Below are 22,704 nucleotides of genomic sequence, written 5' to 3' on the forward strand. Positions count from 1 at the left end.
AGCCAGTCCCTATCCCCCCTACCTATTTACTCTGCTAATTCCCCCCCTGATGGTAAGGCAATTTAGCATAGCCAATCCACCTAACCTGCACATCTTTGTCACACAGACACATGCAAATTCCAGAGTTGCCCTGGGCTGGAATTGAACCCAGATTCCTGGCACTGGGAGGCGGCGGTGCTATCCGCTATGCCACCGTTCCTTCTTGTATTGGAATTCAGGTTTTCGGGAAGATGACTTTAAAAATCCTAAACACCGTTTGATTGTGTGCATAATGTTAAACGTGTATATTACATGGCCAGCCCTGACTATAGAAAAGGGCAATGTAAATAACAACTGGTCGAAGTGAGTTTGTTGGAGACAGTATGTCTGTGTGTGTGTGGGGCGGGGGGAGGGGGGGGGTGAGGGTTATTTGTAATCAGTGGGATGTGAGGCACCTGGTCTGCTAGCTGGACCCGGCAGATTAACTCTGCTCACAAAATAGTCCACCACAGCTAGGGAGGGGGAAATCTTTTTTTCCACTCCAGTGTGTGTGTTTTTTTTAAATACACAGCTTATGTTTTTAAACTTTTTTATTACAGAAGAAAAATATACGTTGCCTTATGGCGGGGTGGAGAAATGCAGAAGGGGGTTAGAAAGTATTTCGGCCAGAAGTCTTTGAGTGAGGTGACCATGGATGAGTGTCTGAGCAGCCAGGGACTGTATCGAAAACTCACCGCCAAGGATGGCTCCTGTCTCTTCAGGACTGTCTCTGAGCAGGTAAACCAACATGGACATCATCCCTAAACATACAACCACCGCCCTCCACTCCGCGATGTTTGACCAACTTCCACTTCACATGTTTTATTTACTAAAACTGACGTTCGTAAACGGGTCTTGTTTACAATCGACAGGTTTTTTTTAATTGGAAAGCCTGCTTGGTAATTTTCTGTCTCCTCTCCCCCCCCCCCCCCCCGTTTTTGTTTTGATAGCTCTTCATGACGCAAATGTTTCACTTGGAGATCCGAAAAGCCTGCGTGATTTACATGAGGGCGAACAGAAGCAAATTTGAGGCAGTAAGACTCTTGTTAATTGTTGTTTGGAAAATTGCAGGAGTTAATTTTTGTGAACCGCTCAGAAAATGGTAGTCTTCCAGATGTGTGGCCCGGCTGGGGTGTAAAAACGGGAGGGGAATCTATAGCTATCTACCCAAGTAGATAGGAGGAGTGGTTGGCCTTTTAAAGGACTTTTTCCAATGTGTCTTTCACAATAGGTATTCTTAGCCCATCGTGACTGTGTATGGAATGGGCAATACACCATCAACATCCTGTCTTTCCCCAACAACCCTACCTAACCTATAAATAATGAAAATGTCCTAAAGACATGTTCTTTCTTTCTCAAAATCAGATTCCCTCTTGAATGCTCCATTAAACCAGTATCCAACACCGAGCAATTCCAGAACCGAACCACTGGTGAGAAAGTTCCCCTCAAGTGTCTCCACCGCTACTTTTGCCAAAACATACCCTCTTTTTCCTCAATCCTTCCACCAGTGGGAACCATTTCTTCCAACCTAATCTGTCCAGACTCCTCAGCCTCCATCAAATCTCCCCATGGCTTTTTCCTAAGGAAAATGTAGTCCCAACAGATGCCATCTGACTGAATTTCCTCATCCCTGGAACCTTCTCTCGTGCCATCACAATTCTTTCTAAGGTGTGGTGCGCAGAACTGGACACAATACTCCAGTTGAAGCCACACCAGCATTTTATACAAATTTATTCTCATTCTCTATGTCTCTGTTAATGAAGCCTAGGATATTGTATGCTTTTTTTAAAATCACTCTCCATCTATCCTGCCACCTTCAGTGACTTTATGCATATTTACACCCAGATCCCTTGTATTTTTTTCTGCTGCCTTCTTCCTACCAAAATTAATCCCTTCATGCCTCTCTGCATTGGATTTTGTCTGTCATTTTTCCACACATTCTTCTAACTTGTCTCTGTTCTTTGAGTTTACTTTGTTCCTCTGGTCACAATGCTTCCAAATCTTCTATCATCCACAAATATTGAAATGCTGCCCTATGTATCAAGGTCTAGGTCCTATCAGACAGAACAAGGCCCCTACCACCATCACTGTTTCCACTATTGGGGAAACTCCAATCTGAAAACATCCATTAACCACTACACTATTTTCTACAACCCAGCCAGCTGTGTGTCCATATTGCCATATACCCCTTTTATTCCATAAGCTGTAACCTTGCTCAAAAGTTAGGGCACTATCAAAGTTAGTTGAGTGTGATTGCTCCTAACAAATCGACACTGGCTTTCCTTAATTAACCCACGTTTTCCCAATTGATAATTTTATCCCAAATTATTGCTTCCAGAGGATTCCCCATCACTGAAGTTGAACTGCCCTGTAATGGCTCAGCTCATCTTTGCAAACCTTGCTCAAATAAGGGTCTAATTTCCAGCCCTCGTGGACCTCTTCCGAGCCTGTGGCCAGTGCCTCTGCAATTTCCACTTACCTAAGTATCATTTAGTGCATCTCGTCAACCATCCTTATCAAATCCAATAACTCCTCCTTATCAATTTTAAACCCTTAGTATCTGAATTACTTTTATCTTTCACCATGACCTGGGCAGCAGCATCTTCCTTGGGAAAGATAGATGTAAAGTAATTTTTAATGCTGCCTGCATGTGTAAATCTTCCTTCAGTCTCTAATTGGCCCCACTCCTCTTGCCATGCTGTAATTCAATAGAAGACTTTGGGATTCCCGTTCGTGTTAACTTTCGGTTTCCTTACACCCTCTTAGCTTCTCTAATATGTTTTTGACCTTCCCTAGTGAACCTACTTCTTTTTGCGAAAGGGCAATTTAAATTACAGGATAGAAATAACCAGTTTGCACAACATTTTGGAGGCCCATCACAATATGAATTAAGTTGTGCAGCCGCAAATTTCACCCGCTCTTGATGCGTATGTCTCATGTCTCATTGGGCCGTTGAAGGAGGTCCGTGTAGGGAAGGCAGCATTGAGAGGGCTAGATCTTCCAGGTTGCTGTCTTTGCTTTCTAAAAATTGGAAGGGTAGAGGAATCGGGGCTATAGTTTAGACAGATGACTCTTCCGCTTTCTCCCAATATGTTCATCTGACTGTGGCTCTCCTGCTCTGTGTTGACTTCTAATAAATATGCCTCTGATACGTAGTTAGCCAGAATGTGCAGTTGTTGTCTACCGAGAGAATTAATAAAACATAAGACTAGTAATTTTAAAATCCACAAAAACCCCGCATTCCCTTTCTCTAAAGTTCCTGTTCCTCTTCTCAACAGCAAAGCTGTGACTGCATGCGCGATATCTAAGGAATTGCGCAAAGGAATTTGCTTTGAGCTTTTTATATGTTGACATTAAAAGATAATTTGTGAAATGGACTTTCTAATGTTGTTTTCTCAGTTTATTGATGGTCCTTTTGACAAGCATTTGGAACGTTTGGATGATCCCAAGGTAGGAGTGATTACAGTTGCTATCTTGGTCTTATACTGGCTGATGTTGTTTTGTTATCCAAGTTAGATCACTCACTTCTGGAATTCAAAAGGTTTTCCAAAAGTTTTAGTGTCACAAGTAGGCTTATATTAATATTGCATTGAAGTTTCTGTGAAAATCACTTAGTCATCACACTCTGCCTGTTGGGGTACAGTGATGGAGAATTTAGCATGGCCAATGCATCCAACCAGCACATCTTTTGGACTGCGGGAGGAAACCAGAGTACCCGGAGGAAAGCCACTCAGACAGGAGAATGTGCAGATAGTGACCAAGTCAGGAATCAAACCTGGATCCCAAGCGCTGTGTGGCAGTGTTATCACTTGCCACCATACCCTTGTGTCCATGGTTGGGCTGAGGCTGCAAAGAGCTCTTGGAATCGAGTGGTTTTGATTGGAGGAATCCAAACTAAAGACTCTTTGCTCAGTGATTGGAAATAGGCTAATTGGTCAGGTTGGATTTGTCCAATTTTATTGTGGACAAATCACTTATGAGTAATGTTCACCTTAATTGGGCAGATGCCAATGTCACTCATTTAGAACAAGTTGGCTAAGATTTCAGCTCATTTTGGTATAGAAGTTTCGACATTACAGCTAGGTTATTGTCAGGATCTCTAACCTTATAAAGTGCAGTCAGCCCTTGTTGCCACTCAGTGAGCTTGGTTGGAGACTGGCATCTGTAATGAAGGGAGTATGAAGAAGTTTAGAAGGAACATTTACTTTGTACCTCTGACTGAAGATGATAGCGAGGCCTTGTCTCTTGCACTGCCATGCTGTGTTTTGCTAACACAAGAAGATGGCAATTTTATGACCTCTGCATGTACAGAAGAATTGTTTGGTATTCATAACTTTTGCAAAAATGCTCACTGGCAGCAGCAATGCAAAAGAGCAAAGGCCTGATGAGCTGCGAGAAGCCACGCTTAAGTTGCAACAGTGACTATACTGGATCTCCTAGGAAAAGCAAATGCAAAGTGACTAGCCAAACTGATGACCAAGGTGCGAAGAGCATATCCCTACATATCCTGGGGTGACACTGGCACAGTGACTTGCACTGCTGCCTCACAGTGCTAGGGTTCAATTCCTGGCTTGGGTCACTGTCTGTGTGGAGTTGGCACATTCTCCCTGTGTCTGTGTGGATTTCCTCTGGGTACTCGGGTTTCCTCCCACTCTCCAAAAGACGTGCTGGTTAGGTACATTGGCCATGCTAAATTATTTCCCAATGTACTGGAACAGGTGCAGGAGTGTGGTGACTAGGGGATTTTCACAGTAACTTCATTGATGTAAGCCTACTTATGACAGTAATAAATTTATTAACTTTAAAAACATAACATATATCCACAACATCCAGGTATCAAAAACACCACCAGTGCAAGTATTTGTCACAATTCAGATCACGTGTTCCCCAGATGAAAGTTGGTAAACCTTCATTATTGGTAAAAATTAACATTGGCAAGTGCCAACATACTGCCTCTGAATTCTGCAATCAATGTACCTACAGAAGCGGAAGGCCATGGCAAAACCCATTTTTATGAAGCTTTTAGTGTATAATGGCTCAGTTAAGAGTGTAAATCCATCAGAGTGACATAGGTGTTCGTTGTTGTCGAAAGCTCAGCAATAGCAGGAGCATGGGCATGTAGAGATCTCTTGGTCCTACAAGGTAGAACAGCACCAAAAGATATAGCTGTCAATCACAATGAGGCTAACAGAAGTAAGTCTATTGGTCAGACATGAACAGTGATATTTGAAGTCACCGTTTGAGTCAAATATGGGAAATATCTCTTCAGAACAAGAAACCACATCTACCACACTTGCTACTCAACGGAGCAAGTTGCTTCTTCCACATCACTGCAACGATTTCTTAGTTGGTGCTGATTTATTAAGTATTCCATCATATGTTGATTGTTGATACTATACTGCATATTGTAGCATGGTAAACGCTACTTTCCATTTATTTGTGGCATCTGGGGATGTGATCTTGGATAAGTGATTAGCAGTGCTGCCTCACAGCGTGAGCGATCCAGGTTTGATTCCAGCCTTGGGTTTCCTCTGGGTGCTTAGGCTTCCTCCCACAGTCCAAAGGTGTGTAGGTCAGGTGGTTCTGGTGTAACAGCTGTGGGAGAGCGAGATGAGTACTGCTGTGCATCAGTTATCAGGATGGCTCAGCTTGACCATGGTGCAAGGTGGCACAGGGGCTTGGGTGGGTTTTGCCTGGGTTGGGGGTCACCTGTGTGGAGAGTATTTTCCTTGCCTGGTGAAAGACCCCACCCCATCCCCGAGGGGTTCCGGAGGTTAAGATCAAATCCCACTAACGTTGCACCCTCTATCCTGCCACTTTTAGGCTGGAAAGGCTTAATGATTTTCCATGGACATCCCATCCCAGGCCCCACTAACAGTCACAGGCATCTGGCTGCTGTTGCCTCAATCAAGGAAGCTTTGGTAGGTGTAAATGCAGCTCTGCACAGTGTGAATTCCGTGGTGCTCTCTACAATGGGCACCCGTCGCATGGAATTCAAGAGGGTGCTTCCCATCTGTATGAATTGCATTCCATGTCTGGAAGCCAGGTTATTCCAAACATCCAGGTGGGTACACGAAGGTATATATCACTGAGGACCTGCTCACAACCACCCTGATGGTCTACATGAGCGCTGAACCTCATCTGCCTTCTGCTGCCACCACTTTGGGAGTGGTGCTGCATCATATGTAGGGCAGGTACGGGAAGCCATTGGTGACCATGCAGGAGCGTGGGCAGCGCATGTGGCTGCTGAGACATGAGCCATCGGAGCTGGCAGTGATTGCTGTTGCTGTAGCAATCGACAGATGTTGTCACCCACTGCCTGGCCAGAGGTTGCACTAGGACATTGGGGCCGCTAGTACAGGTCAGGACCTGGCCCCACATCAGCCCAAGGAGGAGATGACTCTGCCATTACACAGTCCATCCTACAATGAGCTGCTGGACACCACGTGCTGCAGAAAGCTCTGTCTGAGCAAGGAGACAGTGCCACGTCTTTGTGAATGTGGCACAATGAGGAGGAGGAACCCTGCTCCTGGTGGCAGTGAAGGTAACTGCATCCCTTTTGTTGTCATCATTGTGTCCCCCGCCGCCCCCAGGAGGCATTCACCTTCCCCTCCGCACCTTTTGTGCACCCTCCTGACATGATGCACACCCACCTGTGATGAGTCTGGGCTGCCTAGGCAGGAGGAGGATAATGACTCACCGTGAGGCAAGCTGTGATGCTACCCTGGTACATAATGTAAATAACTTTTAATTATAGTTTGTATCACTTATATTGTCATGTGTTTTTTTTTTGAAGTTCATTTAGATATAATGAAGCATTTTGATGATGTGCTGAATCTTGAACAAAATACTGCTCGAATCATTATAAGTGGTTACTGCCTGAAATTTTGGGAAACTGACATTTGTAGCTTGTATTAAAACTAGCTGCAATATTTTTGTTGTAGGAATGGGCTGGTGTGTTGGAAATGAATGCTCTATCACTGATGTACAGGTAAGTGCTCAACCCGTTGAATAAAGAGCTGAACATAATGTGTAGCCATTCAATTTGCCAATAAGTCAATATCTATACTATAGAGAATAAATACTTAAATCATGGAATACTGCAGCACATAAGGCAAACATTGAGCTCATCAGAGTTAATCTGGCGCATTCCAACTATGAAATGACACTTGTCCGCATACTCTTAAATGTTGTGAGGTTTTCTGTACCTCCCTTTCATGCAGATGTCTGGGTGAAATGAAACTTCCTCCAGAATTCCTCTAATCCTTCTACTAATTACTTTAAATCTGTGCACCTTAGTTATTGACTGCTCAAAAAGAAATAGGGCTTTCCTGTCCACTTTTTATACCTGTCTCTCTCTCAATTTTATAGGTCTCCAATTAAGTTTTCCCTCTGCCTCCTGTCTTCCCAAAAAAAAACAACTCTAGCCTATTCAATCTTGGCTAATTGCTTACATTCTCTAGGTCTGTCAATACCCTTGTAATAGGTCCAAGATTCAGTTATTGATGAATGCAGTTTGCCATTTGTTTAATACTGGTGGAGTGGATGTTTATTTGAGGCAAGAAACAAACAGCACATTAGCACAGTTCCAACTTGTAAATACACAATAAAAAAAGTAGACTGCATTAGGATACCTTTGAACTTGTATAATGTTTGAAATGGTACTTGAAACTTGCACATCTGATGTGCTAAGTGTAATTTTACAAGATTTAATTTTTTTTAAAAAATCTGGATTTGTTTCTTGGGTGCAAATGAATCAACAGAGTGGCAGTGAAGAGGTGGTGCTGTTATTTCCAACACACTTGCATTGGGGAAAATAGTAAGTGAAAAGGATGTAAGCAACTTAGCAAACCACCTGTTGAGACTTCAGTGAATCTAAAAGTTTGAAAGAACAACTTTTGGGTGCATTGAGGGAGATGGAGAGAGAAGTGTAAGTGAAGTCAGGAATTGTTATCTTCCTTTGTCAGTAATCAAATTCTACGAGTCAAGAATGAGCCTAGGCAGTTGAGTTGCTTCAGCCTTGCCAGATGTTTGTGACTTTTTTTAAGCTTTTCTCCAGTTTGCTATTGGCTAGGTACAACAGTGTTAGACAGGAGCTGGGAAGTAGACTGAGGGCAAATCCATATCTGGCATGTGGGAGTTTTTAGTTTGTTGCCAGTAACTGAGTACAATTTAATCACTTCAGATGTTTTAGCTTTAAAGCCCTTTTTATTGTAGCATTAGGTATGCTAGAGAGGAATATAGCAAACAAATATGATCACTCTGTGAGCATAGAAACAAATCTGCTGACCCAGCTTACGTATGCTGGTTTCTGCTTCAAACAAGCTTCTTATTATCCTCATCGTCTTGCTTTATCAGAAATCCCTTAGATTCTTTCTCTTTCCCATTCTCTAGCTTTCACTTAAATGCTTCGATGTTTGTGTAACTGTGCTTGATGACATTCAACATTCTTACCGCTCAAGGTTTCTCTTCAATTCCCTATTAGATGTAATAGTGAAAATCTTGTATTTAAGGTCCCTAGTTTGGTCTCCCCCACAAAAGGAAAATATTTCTCCATCTGATGTAGTTAAACCCTTTTTGTTAGGTATCAATTCAGCCCTCCAGCCTTTACTTTCCTTTTCTAGAGCAGTGCGTTAGCATGTTCAGTGTGAAGTGGAGGAACTGAGGCTGAGGATGTAGAAATGACAGGGCTATTGTGATGGGTGATTTTTAACTCCCTCAATATAGACTGTCAGGGGCTTGGACAAGACAGAGTTTGTTCAGTATGTGAGAATGCTCCTTGAGTTAATATGTAGATAGTCCCGAGTTGGGCTATTGTAGACCTGGTTCTAAGAAATGAGCCCAGACAGGTGATAGCTCAGTTGGGGGGGGGGGCATTTTGAGAATAGTGATCACAATTCTGTTGGTTTCAAGAAAGCTTGTAGAAAAGGATAGAATTAGTTCGAATGAAAGTACTAAACTGGGGGAAGGCTAGCTACAATATTAGACAAGAGCTAAGGAAGTAGACTGAGGGCAAATCCACATCTGAGATGGTAGTTATTTTTTAAAGTCAGTTGTTAACAATTCAGGAGAAATATGTCCCTGGAAAATGAAGGATAAAGATGGCAAAATTCAGGAACGCTGAAGACAGATGGTGAGCTTAGTGAAAAAGAAGGTGGCATACATAAATTTCAGGAAATTGAAAATAGATAAAGCTCTTGAGGAATGAAAAGATAGCAGGAACGAGCTTAAACAGGGACTTGGGGCAAAAAAGGGCCATGAGGATTAAGGAGAATCCCAAGGCTTCTATGTGTATATAAGAAGGAAGAGGGTAGCTAAGTAAAGGGTAGGTCCACTCGAGAACAGTGAAGAGAATTTGTGTGTGGAGCCAGATGAGGTGTGTGAAGCCCTTTTAACGAGTACTTTGCATCAGTATTCACAAAGGGGAAGGATATGGTGGATGGGGAGTGTAGAAAGGAAGATGTTGACATTTGAGGACACGTTGCGATTAAAAAGGGAGGAGGTATTGGAGTTTTTGAAAAACATTTAAGGTGGGCAAGTCCCCGGGATCTGATAGGATCTATCCCTGAATACCGAGAAAGCAAGGGAAGAAATTGCTGAGGCCTTGACCAAAAGCTTTGTATCCTCTTAGCCACAGGCGAGGTACCAGAGGATTGGACAGTAGCTAACGTTGTTTCTCTGTTTAAGGAGGGTGGAAGAGAAAATCCAGGAAATTACAGGCAGTCAGCCTTACATCAGTGGTGGGGAAATTATTGGAGAAGATTCTTTGGGACTGGATGTATGCCCATCTGGAAGAGAATAGGCTTATTAGTGAATTTGCACTGGATTTCGATAGCAAATTGCTTGATTTCTATCTAATTAGAAAGCAAACTCATGAATTTACAATCATTTATCACTTTCCCTTTTTTCCCCAAATATCAAGTTGTGATTTTCTCATTTACCGGTATCCTGGCAAGCCCCCCATACAAGCTACTAATAATGGATTTGAGAAGAAGGTAAGAAAAATCTTGTACACATCCACATAAAATGTCTGTGTACAGAAACAAATTTCTAAATTAATTACTACAATAACTATTTAGTAATATGAAGCCATGGCCAGAGAGAGATTGATGACATGTCAAACGTGATTTGACACACCATTGAAGTTTGATCCATAGCCTATCAGGACTGTGGATTATGATAGCTAAACAAAATCACATGTAGGCTTCTACCAGGATTGAATTTCTAGGTGCTGTGGTGAAAGAGAGTTGACAGTGGGGACAGGGCTGGGAGTCCCTAGTCAAGAATCTGCACATAGGCCACAGATGTTTGAAGATTGTCAGGCACTTGTGTTGAAACTGAGATGTCTTTGCACCGCAGTATCTGTGATTGAGCAGTCCTCTTCAGGATACCTGGGAGGGGGTTTAAAAAAAATTGCCCTAAAAATAGGCTTTACCACTGTCCCCTACCTGGGGAGACACAGTCTGAGGGACCATCAGCTTCGTGGCCATTTTGCAATTTGGAATGTTGGAGCACTTATAGCGATTGTCCAGAAAGAAGAACTGCACTTGTGTATCACGAGCTATCAAGACTCTGAATTTACATTGCTGCCTTCAGTGAGACAAGCCTTCCTGGGGAGAGGCAGCTAAAGGATTAAGCAGAGGGAGACACCAACTGGAAAAGAGGGCTTGGCCATAATCCTTGTCCATGAAGTTGGTTTTACAATCTGGAATTGGATCTTGGACACACTGCCAGAACTTCCCAATGGTATAAATGATAGGTTTGTGACGTTTTGCCTCCAGCTCGGCTGTCATTAGATATGACACCAATGCCTTGACCCTTGACTCCGATGAAGATGTTAAGGGAAGGTTTTATTCTGACCTTGAGTCCTCACTGCCATCCCAAAGATCATCCTCCTGGGGGAGTTTAATGCTGGGATAGACAATGACTGTGATGTCTGGGGAGGAACCATTGGGAGATATGAAGTGGACGCCCTTGGCCCAAGGAGGGACAAGCAAGGTAAGATGGGGCTGGATACTGCTTAGACCACAGCGCTGTCTTTCCTGTGTTCGCCGCCTTGAATATCACTGCACTTGGAAGTTTTGAGAGGGGACGGTTAGTATTTGTGGGAACAGAGGATATGGGATAGGAATTGTATTTAAAAAAAAAAGCTATTAAAACCTAACTAATGCCTAAAAAGCAGAAAATGCCTCAAATATTCAGCAGGTTAGGCAATATCTGTGGAGTGCTTTGGGTCGATCTTCCTTCATCAGAAAATCCTGATGTTTGGATGAAGGGCCATTAGTGTTTCTATGTTTTGTGATACCTGGCCTGCTGAATATTCCCAGCCTATTCTGTTTTACCTCATTTCCAACACACGTAGTGTTTTGCTTTTGAGTTAACTGATTCTTTCAAACCTGTTAATTGTCTTCACGCTTTTGTCAATTCTCTCTCGTTTAAAATCCAAAGAGAAAGTAAAGAAATTAAATGGTGTTTCTCTCTTTAAAGATTTTACTCTGCTGCTCCAGCAATGGCCATTATGATAGCGTGTTTACAAAACAGTTTCAAGGGCATGCAGCCATTTGTCAAGGTAAGTTTGTCCTTCTGTTAAATTAGAAAACTTACTGTCATTTTGTGTTAACTGCTTTGTCATTAAAACAAATTCATTTGCAAAAACGAATAGATTAATGGCATCACAAGCAAACTGTTTATGGATACTTGCTCACTACTACAAGCATCTTCTATAGTTCTAATAGCAAGATTCTAGAATTAAAAGCAAAATATTGCAGTGGCTGGAGCCTGAAACAAAAACAGAAAATGCTGGAAAATCTCAGTGGGTCTGACAGTATCTGTGGAAAGAGAATAAAGTAAGAAGTCTCTCAACACCAGGTTAAAGTCCAACAAATTTGTTGGACTTCTTACTGTGTTTACCCCAGTCCAACTCCAGTATCTCCATGTCACGTTGGAGAATAGAGCCTGTGTTTCCCGTCAGGGTGTCCTTCCTGACGACCATCCCTGCCCAGTGCTCTTCAGTATCCTGGAATGAGCTCGACCTGCTGTCTCTCAGCCGGGACTTCAAAGCAGCTCAGCTGCCTGAACATGCACACTAACCACTTAAGCTCACTACCTTGGCTGCTGCCTCTGTGTGCGTGGGGCCTACCTGCATGTCCTGCTGGAGGACATCTTCCAGCCTGGCCTCTTCCTCCTGAACTCCGTCACTACCTCCAATAACCTGATAAAAAGGCAACCACCTGGGGGTTAGCCGTCTAACAACCCTGACGATGGGTGTCACCTCAATAAACACAGCCTTTCTGTAGTGATGGTGGTTATCCCTGCATAATTCTATATCATAGTTAATAATCTTTGTATCTTATGGTAGCCAAAGCTGATCTATTCTTGCATTGTGGCCCACAGTGGTTTCTTGAGTTTAAAAAAAAACCTTTTATGTAGTCTCATTATATAATCATGTAAAAGTTAATAACCTTTCTGTAAAGTGCTAACTAAAACCCCAGCCCCTCAATGTGGCTTCACAGTGCTTTGTTAGATCTCTTTATCCTTCATAGGATGTGGGCATCACTGGCAAAACCAGCATTTATTCAGAAGAAGAGCCACATTGGACTCAAAACATTAGTTCTCTTTCTTCACAGCTGTTGCCACGCCTGCTGAGCTTTTCCAGCACTTGCCCCAGACAAGTGGTGGCGAGCCATCCTCCTGACATCTGAGTGTCAGGGTGGATGTCACACTTGTATATTTCTGTAGATGCTACGAGGATTTCATGGGGCCATATTGAACTAAAGGGGCCTGGTTTAAAGGTAGGGGTTTCCTGGTGAAATGTAGGGTTTAGGGGTTTGTCATTAAAGATTGAGAGGCACTGCTTTAGAGCTTCAAGGGCCATTAAAATTATATGTTTAGAAGCATGGTGTGTGCAGGCAGTTCTAAAGCTTGTATTTGTTTAAGCTGGGGAGCTGTGCAGGGTTACTGCTGTTGTTGCAATACCTGTGTTTTTTTTTTAAAAGAGCCCTTGAAGCTCTAAAACAGTGTCAACCTCCCCAAACGCCTGCTGTGTTTGCCTTCCGAACATTAATTCCTTGGCTGTAATAAAAACAGAAAATGCTGGATATGCTCAGCAGGTCTCACAGCGTATTTGGAAAGAAAACAGCTAACATTTCTGATGACCTTTCTACACAACTGAAGGGTAGAAATATACAGAATCAACTAGTTGGAAAGGGTGGAAGAAGTGGGACAGAATAAAAGGCAATGAATAGGTCAGGGCAAAGGAAATATAGACAGATTTTATTGTCTAAAGTTCATAGAATCCCTAACGTGCAAGGAGGCCATTCAATCCCATGAGTCTGTACTGACGACATCCCACCCAAGCCCTATCCTTATAACCCCATATAATCCCCCGACACCAAGGATAATCCCATTCAGACCTGTTCCCCATAATTCCGAGTATTTAGCCCATTAATCCCCCTAACCTATAGATCTTGAGACACTGAGGGACAATTTAGCATGGCCAATCCACCTAACCTGCATATCTTTGGCATGTGGGAGGAAACCAGAGCACCCAGGGGAACCCCATGCAGACACGGAGAGAATGTGCAAACTTCAGTCGCCCAAGGCCGGAATTGAACCTGGGTCCCTGGTGCTGAGGCAGCTGTGCTAACCAGTGTGCCACCATGCCACCCCAACTTGTTGAAGTTAGTGTTCATTCCAGAAGGCTGTAATGAGCCTAATTGGAAGATGAGGTGTTTTTCTTCTAGATTGCATTGGGTATTGTTGGAATGTTGCAGTGGGCTGAGGATGGATGTGGGGACACTGGAGCAAGAAGCGGAATTGAGATAGCAGCAATGGGAAGGCTGGGGTCATGCATGCGGATGGAGTAAAGACATTCTGTAAAGCAATCGCCCAGCCTGTGTTTACTCTCCCCAAGTATAGAGGAGGCTGTGATGGGAGCAGTGAATACAACTTCTCCCATTAATGCACTGTTCATCCAACACACCCCTTTGGCTGGCCAGGACAAATTTGTCAACATCTCCTTTATCCTGATAGTTTTTTCTCCCCCTTTTTGAACTGTATAATTCTGTACATTTCTACCTTGCTTCAGTTTTGTAGAGTGATCATTTGGATCCAGAACCCTCTTTCTCTCCACAGATGCTGCCAGACTTGCTGAATATATCCAGCATTTTGTTATTTCTAACTTCCAGCATCTGCAGTGTTTTGCTTTCAATAAATACTTTGATGTAATAGCCTGAGGATGTGAAACACAATCGTGTTTATGTTCCCTACTGGCAACTTTACGTGGAATTTACAATACAGAGAGGCGTTTTGAGCAACCCCCATCTACATTGGTATTTATGTTCCACACAAGCCTTGTAAAGTCTAAAGGCCACTTGGTTGGAAATAAAAATGGAATGGGAAGGGCTTATTTAAGTTTGTTTTAAGGTCTTGGTATAAATTAGTAGTTGCTTTGATTAACTCTGATAGCTGAGTCTTTTGTTTAGAATGTGAAATCTAATTTTTTTCACTCAATAAAGGAGTTTGAATTTCTTTTAAAGTTGCGAGGTTTCACTGAGATTGTAACAAGGAAATTTTGATAAAGTAATGGTTGCACTTCATGTTTCATTAATGTAATCTGCAATGTAAGTCTTCAATGCATGTGCTATATCGAACCTATTAGCCAACCAAGCTTCAGTCTTTACGAAAAGAGGTGTAATGTGGAAACAGAGAAAGTAAAGTGAACAGAATTTGGAGAGGGAGAGATTTGTAAACTGAGGAGGGGGAAGAAAAGCTAAGGCACGATTAACTCAATTGTTTTATCCTGTCCCTTTTATCTTGGTTTTGGCAAAATTCCACTTGCGTTGTCAAACAGTGACATCTCATTGGCTCAGTGTGAAATATGGCCAAGTTTTGGAAAAATTCCATCTTGGATGGGCAAAGTGGAGAATAGCTCACTGGCACCATCGCCAAGTTTTCCCACCATGTGATGGTGGGGGAGGGGAGAGAGAATGTGATATCACACTGGATGGGTGCCAGCAACCTGGGTTTAGACGGTAGTTGGACCAGAAGGTAGTGCCAGGGTACTTTCAGACATGACTCTCTCCTGCCTGAAGGCTGAACTCACCTTTGCATCTCTGGGTTCTGCTTGCTGATTGCATGTCGTGGAGGACATGAGGGTATACCAATTCTCATTGGTGTTTCCTCCTGGACGACTCAATGCAGGGGAACTGAAGGCCTAATAATCACTTTTGAAGTTGGGATTCCCATTGTCACTGGTGTGGCGGGGGAGGGTGCGTGGATTGGTGATCAATCGTGGAAACCTTGATCGTGTAAAAGCTGTTTTGGGACTTCCACCACCACCACCACCCCCCCCCCCCCCCCCCCCCAAAATCCCAGAAACAGGAAAACCCCCTCCCCCTGTAGAAATCTGTCTGCCATGCAACTGACAATATGTTCCTTTTGCAGGAAATGAACCATAAATATAATACATCTGTACCTTTTTGTTTCAGCGGTTGTGTATGAAATGTTGTACAGAGATGTCTTTGGAGTGGATGAAGAAGAACTTCGGGCAGCAGTGGAATTGTTCCGCAGTCATGGCAAGAAAGCCAGAAGGGGAAGTGTTTCTCAAGGAAATGATGACACTGAATGTCCTGTTGAGAAAGTTGTGCGGTATGTAGGTTTGGCTAGACCATCAATTCTTGGGTGCTGATTGATTTTAAAAATGTTGGTGAACTGATGGTGGGATGAGGGACAATAGTAGTATCCAAATTATCTACTCGTGTCCCTTAAGCAAACTTAAAATGATGACAAATATTTGGTGACCAGAAAATAATCAGATGAGATGCAAAATTGATATCTTGTTGGTTGTCTTTGTTTTACAGCACCACCTAATAATTCGATGAATGGTATTAAACAAGCAAATTATGGATAATTAATGTCCTAAAAATCAGGAATGATGTAAAGACAGCTGCATCATAAGTAACACATTTTTAAAAGCTCTCTGAATTTGATTCTTTCTCATGTAATCCATTGTTACCTGGACATGCAAAATAACAAATCTAATTTTGTTGAAATAGGGTATGGTTTTGGCGGTTAAGCACTATAATTTATAAACTTATTTTTAGAAGTTGAAAGAGCAAATGCTTCAGAAGATATGGAAACCTGCAACACTCCACACTTCTTTCCTTTCCAGGTCATGCAAGGATGAATCTTTAACTTGCTATGGCATACATCTCTTTGACCAGAAACCACTTTTACTCCCACGTTTGTAGATGCATACACTCCTCCCTCTTGACTTAACTAGACTGATTCTTGGGATGGCAGGATTGTCCTATGGGTAGAAATTGGTCAACTAAGGCTTTATTCACTTAAAGTTTAGAGGAGAAGGGATCCTTTTTGGAAACCTATAAAATTCTAGACAGACTGGATGCAGGGATGATGTTTCCTGTGGCTGGGGTTTTTAGGGGTCACAGTCTCAATGGGTAGACCTATTCTAGAGGTGAGGAGAATCTTCTTGCAGTTAGTGAACCTGCACAATTCTCCACCAAATAAGGCTGTGGAGATGAAGTCACTGAATGTAATTGAGAAGGAAATAAATTTCTGGAGTCTTGAGTCTGGTTTTGGGATACAGGATCAGCCATGTTCATGTTGAATAGCAGAGTAGGCTTTGAAGGGCCGAATGTCCTGCTCCTATTTTCGATATTTCTATAATCAACTGCAATCCTTTGTCTCGCTGTGAGAACCCAACCTCTTACTTTTTAATGTCCAAAAACCTGAAATCAGGTTTACCTACAGCTCGGCTTCTTTTTGCCTTTGTTTTCAGGTGTGAACATTTTTGGCTTTGCTGCCTGTGTTGTTTCATCCTGGGCCTGCTTGCCTACCCAAGCCAACTCAGAATTCTTGTCAGCAGAATTTGAAGCAGGTCTCACAACCCTTCTTAAAACACCATTTTACCCACGTACAGCCCCAAAAAAACCTTATGAACTTTGCATTCATAACATCAGTTCCAACAAAAAAAAACTGATGGAATGTTAGCTTTTCATCCAGAGTGTCAGGATGTAAAGGGAGAGAAGTTTTTCTGCAACAATGCAAAGCCGTGGTGAGACCACCTGTAGAGTATGTATGTCATATTTAATGCTAAACCCATAAAAGGATATATTGATCTCGGAAGGAGTGCAGCACATACTGATTAGAATCTTAATTAGGGCTCCAAGGCTTATATTCTAGATGATTATACAATTTTAAATTTGTACTGCAGGTAATTAGAGGGATTAAGGGATGAGTTGATTGAAATTGTCATAACAATGAAAGAAAAACACATTGTACATCTGGAAATATTGAAATTGGATCTGAGCTTTTAAAAAGGGACATACAAGTCAAAGCTGCCTGAGGATGTAAAGTCAATCACTGGTTGAATTGCTGGGAGGGAGGTCGGGGGAGGGGGTGGTGGTGGAAATGTTACTCTGAGGGACAGTGGGACCACCCTGTTTCCAAAGCAGCCAGAAACTAAGCTCCATCTCCAGGGGAGACAGTGAGACATAATGGGAGATGAGAACCATCACTTGAAGACAGAGCTTGTGCAGAATGTCTGGATGGATTTGTGGAAATGCTGTCCCTGGGGTGGGTATGCATGTATGTGTACCACTGCAATAAGCTTTTCCAGGTGTATCTCTCTGATAGCCAAGTCAGCAAAGACCACAGCTGAAATGGAAACCAGGAAGCTTCCGTGCAGAACGCTGGAACCTCCACTAACTATTGGCCTGCTGAAGTCAGCACGACTAGAATCTCTAGTTGCAACGCTCTGTCATCAACTCCTCAATCACAAACTTTGCATTATTGTCCTTGACCTCTGTTCGCACTGTACAGTCTATATAGTTTTTTTATCATTTTCTTGTATTTTGTAATTAATAAATTCAATCTATAACTTGTGAAAGCTTGGTTAAAGTGTCCATTCTAAAACAAAAACTATCGGGACTGGGGAAAGATCTCCATGAAGGAGATGGGTATAAACAAATTCATTCTTCCTCACCCGAGGCATTGAAGAGACAACATTTCGCATATTGTGTGCAGTTTTGGCCTCCTTTATTTGAAGAGGGATGTAAATATATCGGGAAGTGGTTCAGAGGAGCAGTCTGGAGGGACCAGATTTCACATGTTTATATTACAGTTGAACAGTGGGGTGGGGTTAATATCAAACTCAATGAAAACAAATTGAGGGACCTTGCCTGGGTTAACACATTTTGAAATCTCATCTGAGGACTGATCGTGTCAAGACTTTTAGGCTTTTAAAAAGATAGTTACAGGGTGGATAGAGAATTTCTCCGTGGGTGGGCAGATCTACGAGGCCATAATCCAACATGCTGCAATGATAAATGTTGGGCTTTTTAAGAAAATCTGGATGCGAGCTCAACTGATTAAAATCTTGGATCGGTTTTTGCCAGCTAAGAGGCATTGAATGCCCCACTTCCACATTTACTGCAAAGGATCTCAGATGCTAATTTGGCTTGTCTCCATAATGAGTAAGCATTTTTCACTCTGTTGGAAGATTTTTTATCTTTTTTGTTGAATAAAAAGGACAGCTTAATTTGCTGACAGCAGAAGCTGCATCCCAAGTGCTGGTTATAAAGACAGAATCCAGAGGAGTTGGTCTACATCCAGCAAGGTTATCAATTAAATTGGGGTAGTGTAACTGGCAATATATTCATTGTTTATTACAGAATGTTAAGTTACATTGATTGACTTGAGTGAATCTGACTGCTGTTGCTCTGTAAATTATAATTTTCATTAAATGGATTTGCACAAGGTGCTACTCGTCAAACTACGGTCCAAAGATGCACAGGTTTGGTGGATTGGCCATGCTAAATTGTCCCTTACTGTCCCAAGATATGTAGATTGGGGGATTAGTGGGGCAAATACATGGGACTATGGGTAAGGAGCCTGGGTGGGATGATCAGCTGGCAAGTCAGTGCAGACTGAGTGAGCCAATTGGCTTCCTTTTGCAGTGTGCTGATTCTAATGATGCACAGCTGTATTTCCACAAATTTGAGCAAATACTGTAGGTTGTGGGACTCATTCTTAAGCAGTACATCTTTTGGTTGTCATGTTAAATTTTTGAGGCTTTTTTTCTTAAAATTAAAGAAATAGTCTTATTTGCATCTACTTTAGAAAGAACGACACAGAAAACAATGATCAAGAGAGCCCGCTGGAGGAGAAAACAGCAAAACCCGGAGCAGAGGAAACGAAGGTATCAAGTTTCGTAACCTAGCCACAAAAGGAGTTTTGGGAAAGTTGTCAAAAAAACAAATGTTAATTTCAGTATTATATTTTTTCTCAGCAGAGCAATCCACTTCCACTGGCACATGTTTAGCAGGCAATTATAGATTTAAAAAAAAAACATAATGCTTTCACATCAGGATGTAGCAGAGTGCTTCAGTCTGTAAATTTAAAAAAAAAAGTTGTTACTCTGAGCGAGGCCAATGACAACACCAGGTTTAAGTCCAACCGATTTATTTGATAGTAAACTCTCAAGCTTTTGGGGTTTGCCCCTTCGTCAGGTGAATGGAGTGTTCTGGCCTCAGAACTCGCTATCAAATGAATTGGTTGGCCTTTAACTTGGTGGTGTCAGACTTCTTACTGTGTTTACCCCAGTCCAATGCCAGCATCTCCACAATATGAGGCCAATGAAGCAGGTCATGTGCAAGGAATAAGGTTACACAAACAGGTTGGAAAATATCTCTGGTTTTGGTGATGACTGTGGAGGTCAAGATTGGCTTGGAAACCAGGAGAGCTCCCTTGTTCCCCATGGTGTAATGGGATCTCTTGCGCCTAACTAAAGGGCAGAGGATGGATCTGTATAATGGACGCATGAGCAGTGTGGGAGACATCAGCAGAGTGAAATACAGCTTGAAAAGTGGTCTTGCTCTGCTGTAGGAGTAGAAGAATTTTTTTTGGTGAGTGCTTTGCTGCTGAGAGGTAGCAGTGGGGGAATAAAAAGACAATTGAGGTAACAAGAACCTGGCAAGTAAGGGGCAGTGTGTGGAAAAAGGGTAAGTCAGTAAGGTAATATAAGTATTCCAAAATAGAAGGAAGTAAACGGAGTGCACACGAGTATAAACCTTTGCACTGGTTGGTAGTTAATAATTAAATTTACTTATGATGTTTTTTATTTTAAGCCATTATTTAAAACAAATGACAGTACAGGTGTGGGAGCTCCTGAGTAGCCCTGGGCAAATATGTCTGCAGTAGGTGCCTGTGGCCTGAAGAGCTTTGGCTCAGAGTCATTGAGCTGGAGAAGCTGAGCTGCAGACACTGCAACTCATTGGAAGGGGAGTTACTAGGATGCTTTGTACATCCTAGTAGGGAGTCACATCACTTGGAAGAAGGTTTTCTGATTTGGTCAGTGATCAGGGATAGCAGAGAGTGAGTGATTCAGATAAGGGGTCTGAGAGGGCAAGAGTGCAGCACTGTCAGCCTCTGCAATTGTCCAAAAGATTTGAAGTATGAGTGCGGGGCTGCAGGGTGGATGAACAAACTGATCATGGTACAGGAAGCTATTCAAGTGAGGGGACAAAAAGGAATGTGGTGATATTAGAGGGCATTGATGCTGTTCTTGGCAATAAAGAGCCAAGTGGCTGTGTTGCCTGCTTGGTGCCAGAATTTGGACATCTGCTCAAGGCTGGATGGGAACTTGCGGTGGGAGGGGGTGGATTCAGTGGTAATGGTCCATGTAGGAAATGAGAACAAGTGGAACTAGGAGGGCCTTGCATAGAAAGTGAGAACTAGGCACTGTTATGGTTCAGGTGAGAAACTCAAGTGTTATATGAAGTCTGTCTGAATCACAAGTTTTGAATCTGACTAGGATAAGCATGAGATGTTTTACTTCAGGTATGATTCAAGTGACCCATGAGGGAGATTTTAATCAAACAAAATTTATTTACAAATATGGTTAACATGTAAGTAAATTAGTAAGATCTCTTATCAAATTACAAACTATTATATATAAGCCTTAGTGAATATATATATACTATATATATAAGTTGTTCCAAATCAAAACCAAAACCTCCCAGAGATTTAAAACAAAACATTTTTGCAAGTTTAACATAGACTAATGCTTATGTTCACGTGATACTGGGATTCAGGTTGCCAGTTGAGTTTTGCAGTCAAATGCTCTTGACTCAACAGTTTGAAGACAAGACAGCTTCTCAAAGACTCTGCTCCAGCCCCCAACAACAGCAGGTTTTCACCCTTCAGAAAAACAAGTTCTTGTTCTCAGCTAACCAATAGAATTTTCAAAACAGGGAGAGAGGGAAAACACTTCTTTTTAGCTTGCTGGCCCTTCTAAAACTAAAAACTCCAACCTGCAGCTCCAAACTGAAAATGAAATCCCTGTCACCTGAGCTCCTCCCAATAATGACATAACCTAAGGCTGTGAGCATGAATTCTTAAAAACTTTTTAAAGGTATGCTAACATCACAACACTATAAATTTTAAAAAAAAACCTCAGGTTCTAATCTTCATTGCAAAATTAGAGAGGTGAACCTGTTGCAGAAAACAGGAAATTAAGTGTTAGTTAGCTTGATATCTGTCATGATGAATGTGCCAAAATTGAGCATTGAACAGGTTATAGATGGACACACAAACAATCTCGGTAATTGGGAAGAGGCACTGTGGTTTCATGGAAGGAAAATCATGTTTAACCCATTTACCGGAGTTCTTTGAAGGATTAATGTGTGCTATGGATATAGGGGAGCCTGTAGATGTACCATATTAGGGTATCCAGAAAACATTTGATAAGACTGAGCTGTGAGTACTATAACACATCAGGAAGGGAGAGAGTTACCTGAATTTTTGTTTCATACCTGAATTTTTGTTTCAGAATGTGGTCATGCCTCTTAGGACAGGGTTTTTTGATTTGGGAAAATTGTCAGGGATGGTGAGGGTGGACTGCAGCTGAGTGGTAAGGGGACCTATAGGCCTAGAGGAATGTTGGCCTGTAGGATTGTTCAACAGGTTTGAGGCTCTTTCAGCCTGTTTGAATGAGAATAGGGGTTGCTTGGCAGATGAACTGACAGGCCATGGCACAGGAAGCTATTAAAGTGGAGGGAGCACATAGGAAGGTAGTGATAGGGGACAATACAGTGAGGGGGAGTGACTGTGTTCTCCACAGCAAAGAGCCAGAGTCCAAATGGCTGTGTTGTCTGCCCGGTGCCAGGGTTCAGGGCATCTGTTCCAAACTTGCAGTGGGTGGGGGAGAATCCTGCTGTCATGGTCCATGTAGGTACAAATGACAGAACAAGGAAAAAGGTTCTGCACTGAGAGTTTGAAGTACTCACTAAATTAAACAACAGAACTTCCAGGTTTACCTGAGCAGTGTGCAAATTGGCAAAGGGTACTTTAAAATTAGATGAATATGTGGCTCAGTGCCATACATGTGAAGAAGTAATTAAAGTTCATAGAAACAAATAGTGACCACACCACAAAGCACTGTTTCAAAGTTATGTTTTGCTTGAGTGAAGGATTACTTTTTGGGGATTTAAAACTTTATTAAAAGTACCAAGTTGAGGATGAAGTGAAATGTTTTGGCTTGGAATAGACCAAAATTGTATTTTGTTTGGAAAATGTAAAATAGAAACAGTTACATGAATATTTTGGTAACTTTTCTCCTTTGGCTTCAGTCCTATTTTCTAGATTAATTTGCTTTGATAATTC

At 42.2% G+C, this 22,704-nt stretch overlaps 1 protein-coding gene across 1 annotated transcript in view; it reads left to right on the forward strand.

The window, feature by feature from the left end:
• The first annotated feature begins 615 nt into the window (after positions 1 to 615).
• alg13 (ALG13 UDP-N-acetylglucosaminyltransferase subunit) overlaps positions 616 to 22,704 on the forward strand; it is a 56,096-nt gene continuing 34,007 nt past the window's right edge. The window contains exons 1-9 of the mRNA XM_080188041.1: positions 616 to 756; positions 969 to 1,052; positions 3,418 to 3,468; positions 6,963 to 7,009; positions 9,941 to 10,013; positions 11,506 to 11,587; positions 15,507 to 15,666; positions 19,135 to 19,240; positions 21,872 to 21,928. Coding sequence (XP_080044167.1) covers positions 616 to 756; positions 969 to 1,052; positions 3,418 to 3,468; positions 6,963 to 7,009; positions 9,941 to 10,013; positions 11,506 to 11,587; positions 15,507 to 15,666; positions 19,135 to 19,240; positions 21,872 to 21,928 — 801 coding nt within the window. The remainder of the gene's footprint in view (positions 757 to 968; positions 1,053 to 3,417; positions 3,469 to 6,962; positions 7,010 to 9,940; positions 10,014 to 11,505; positions 11,588 to 15,506; positions 15,667 to 19,134; positions 19,241 to 21,871; positions 21,929 to 22,704) is intronic.

This window comes from Carcharhinus amblyrhynchos, chromosome 4, assembly GCF_965287045.1.
Source record: "Carcharhinus amblyrhynchos chromosome 4, sCarAmb.v2.hapA, whole genome shotgun sequence".
NCBI lineage: Eukaryota > Metazoa > Chordata > Chondrichthyes > Carcharhiniformes > Carcharhinidae > Carcharhinus > Carcharhinus amblyrhynchos.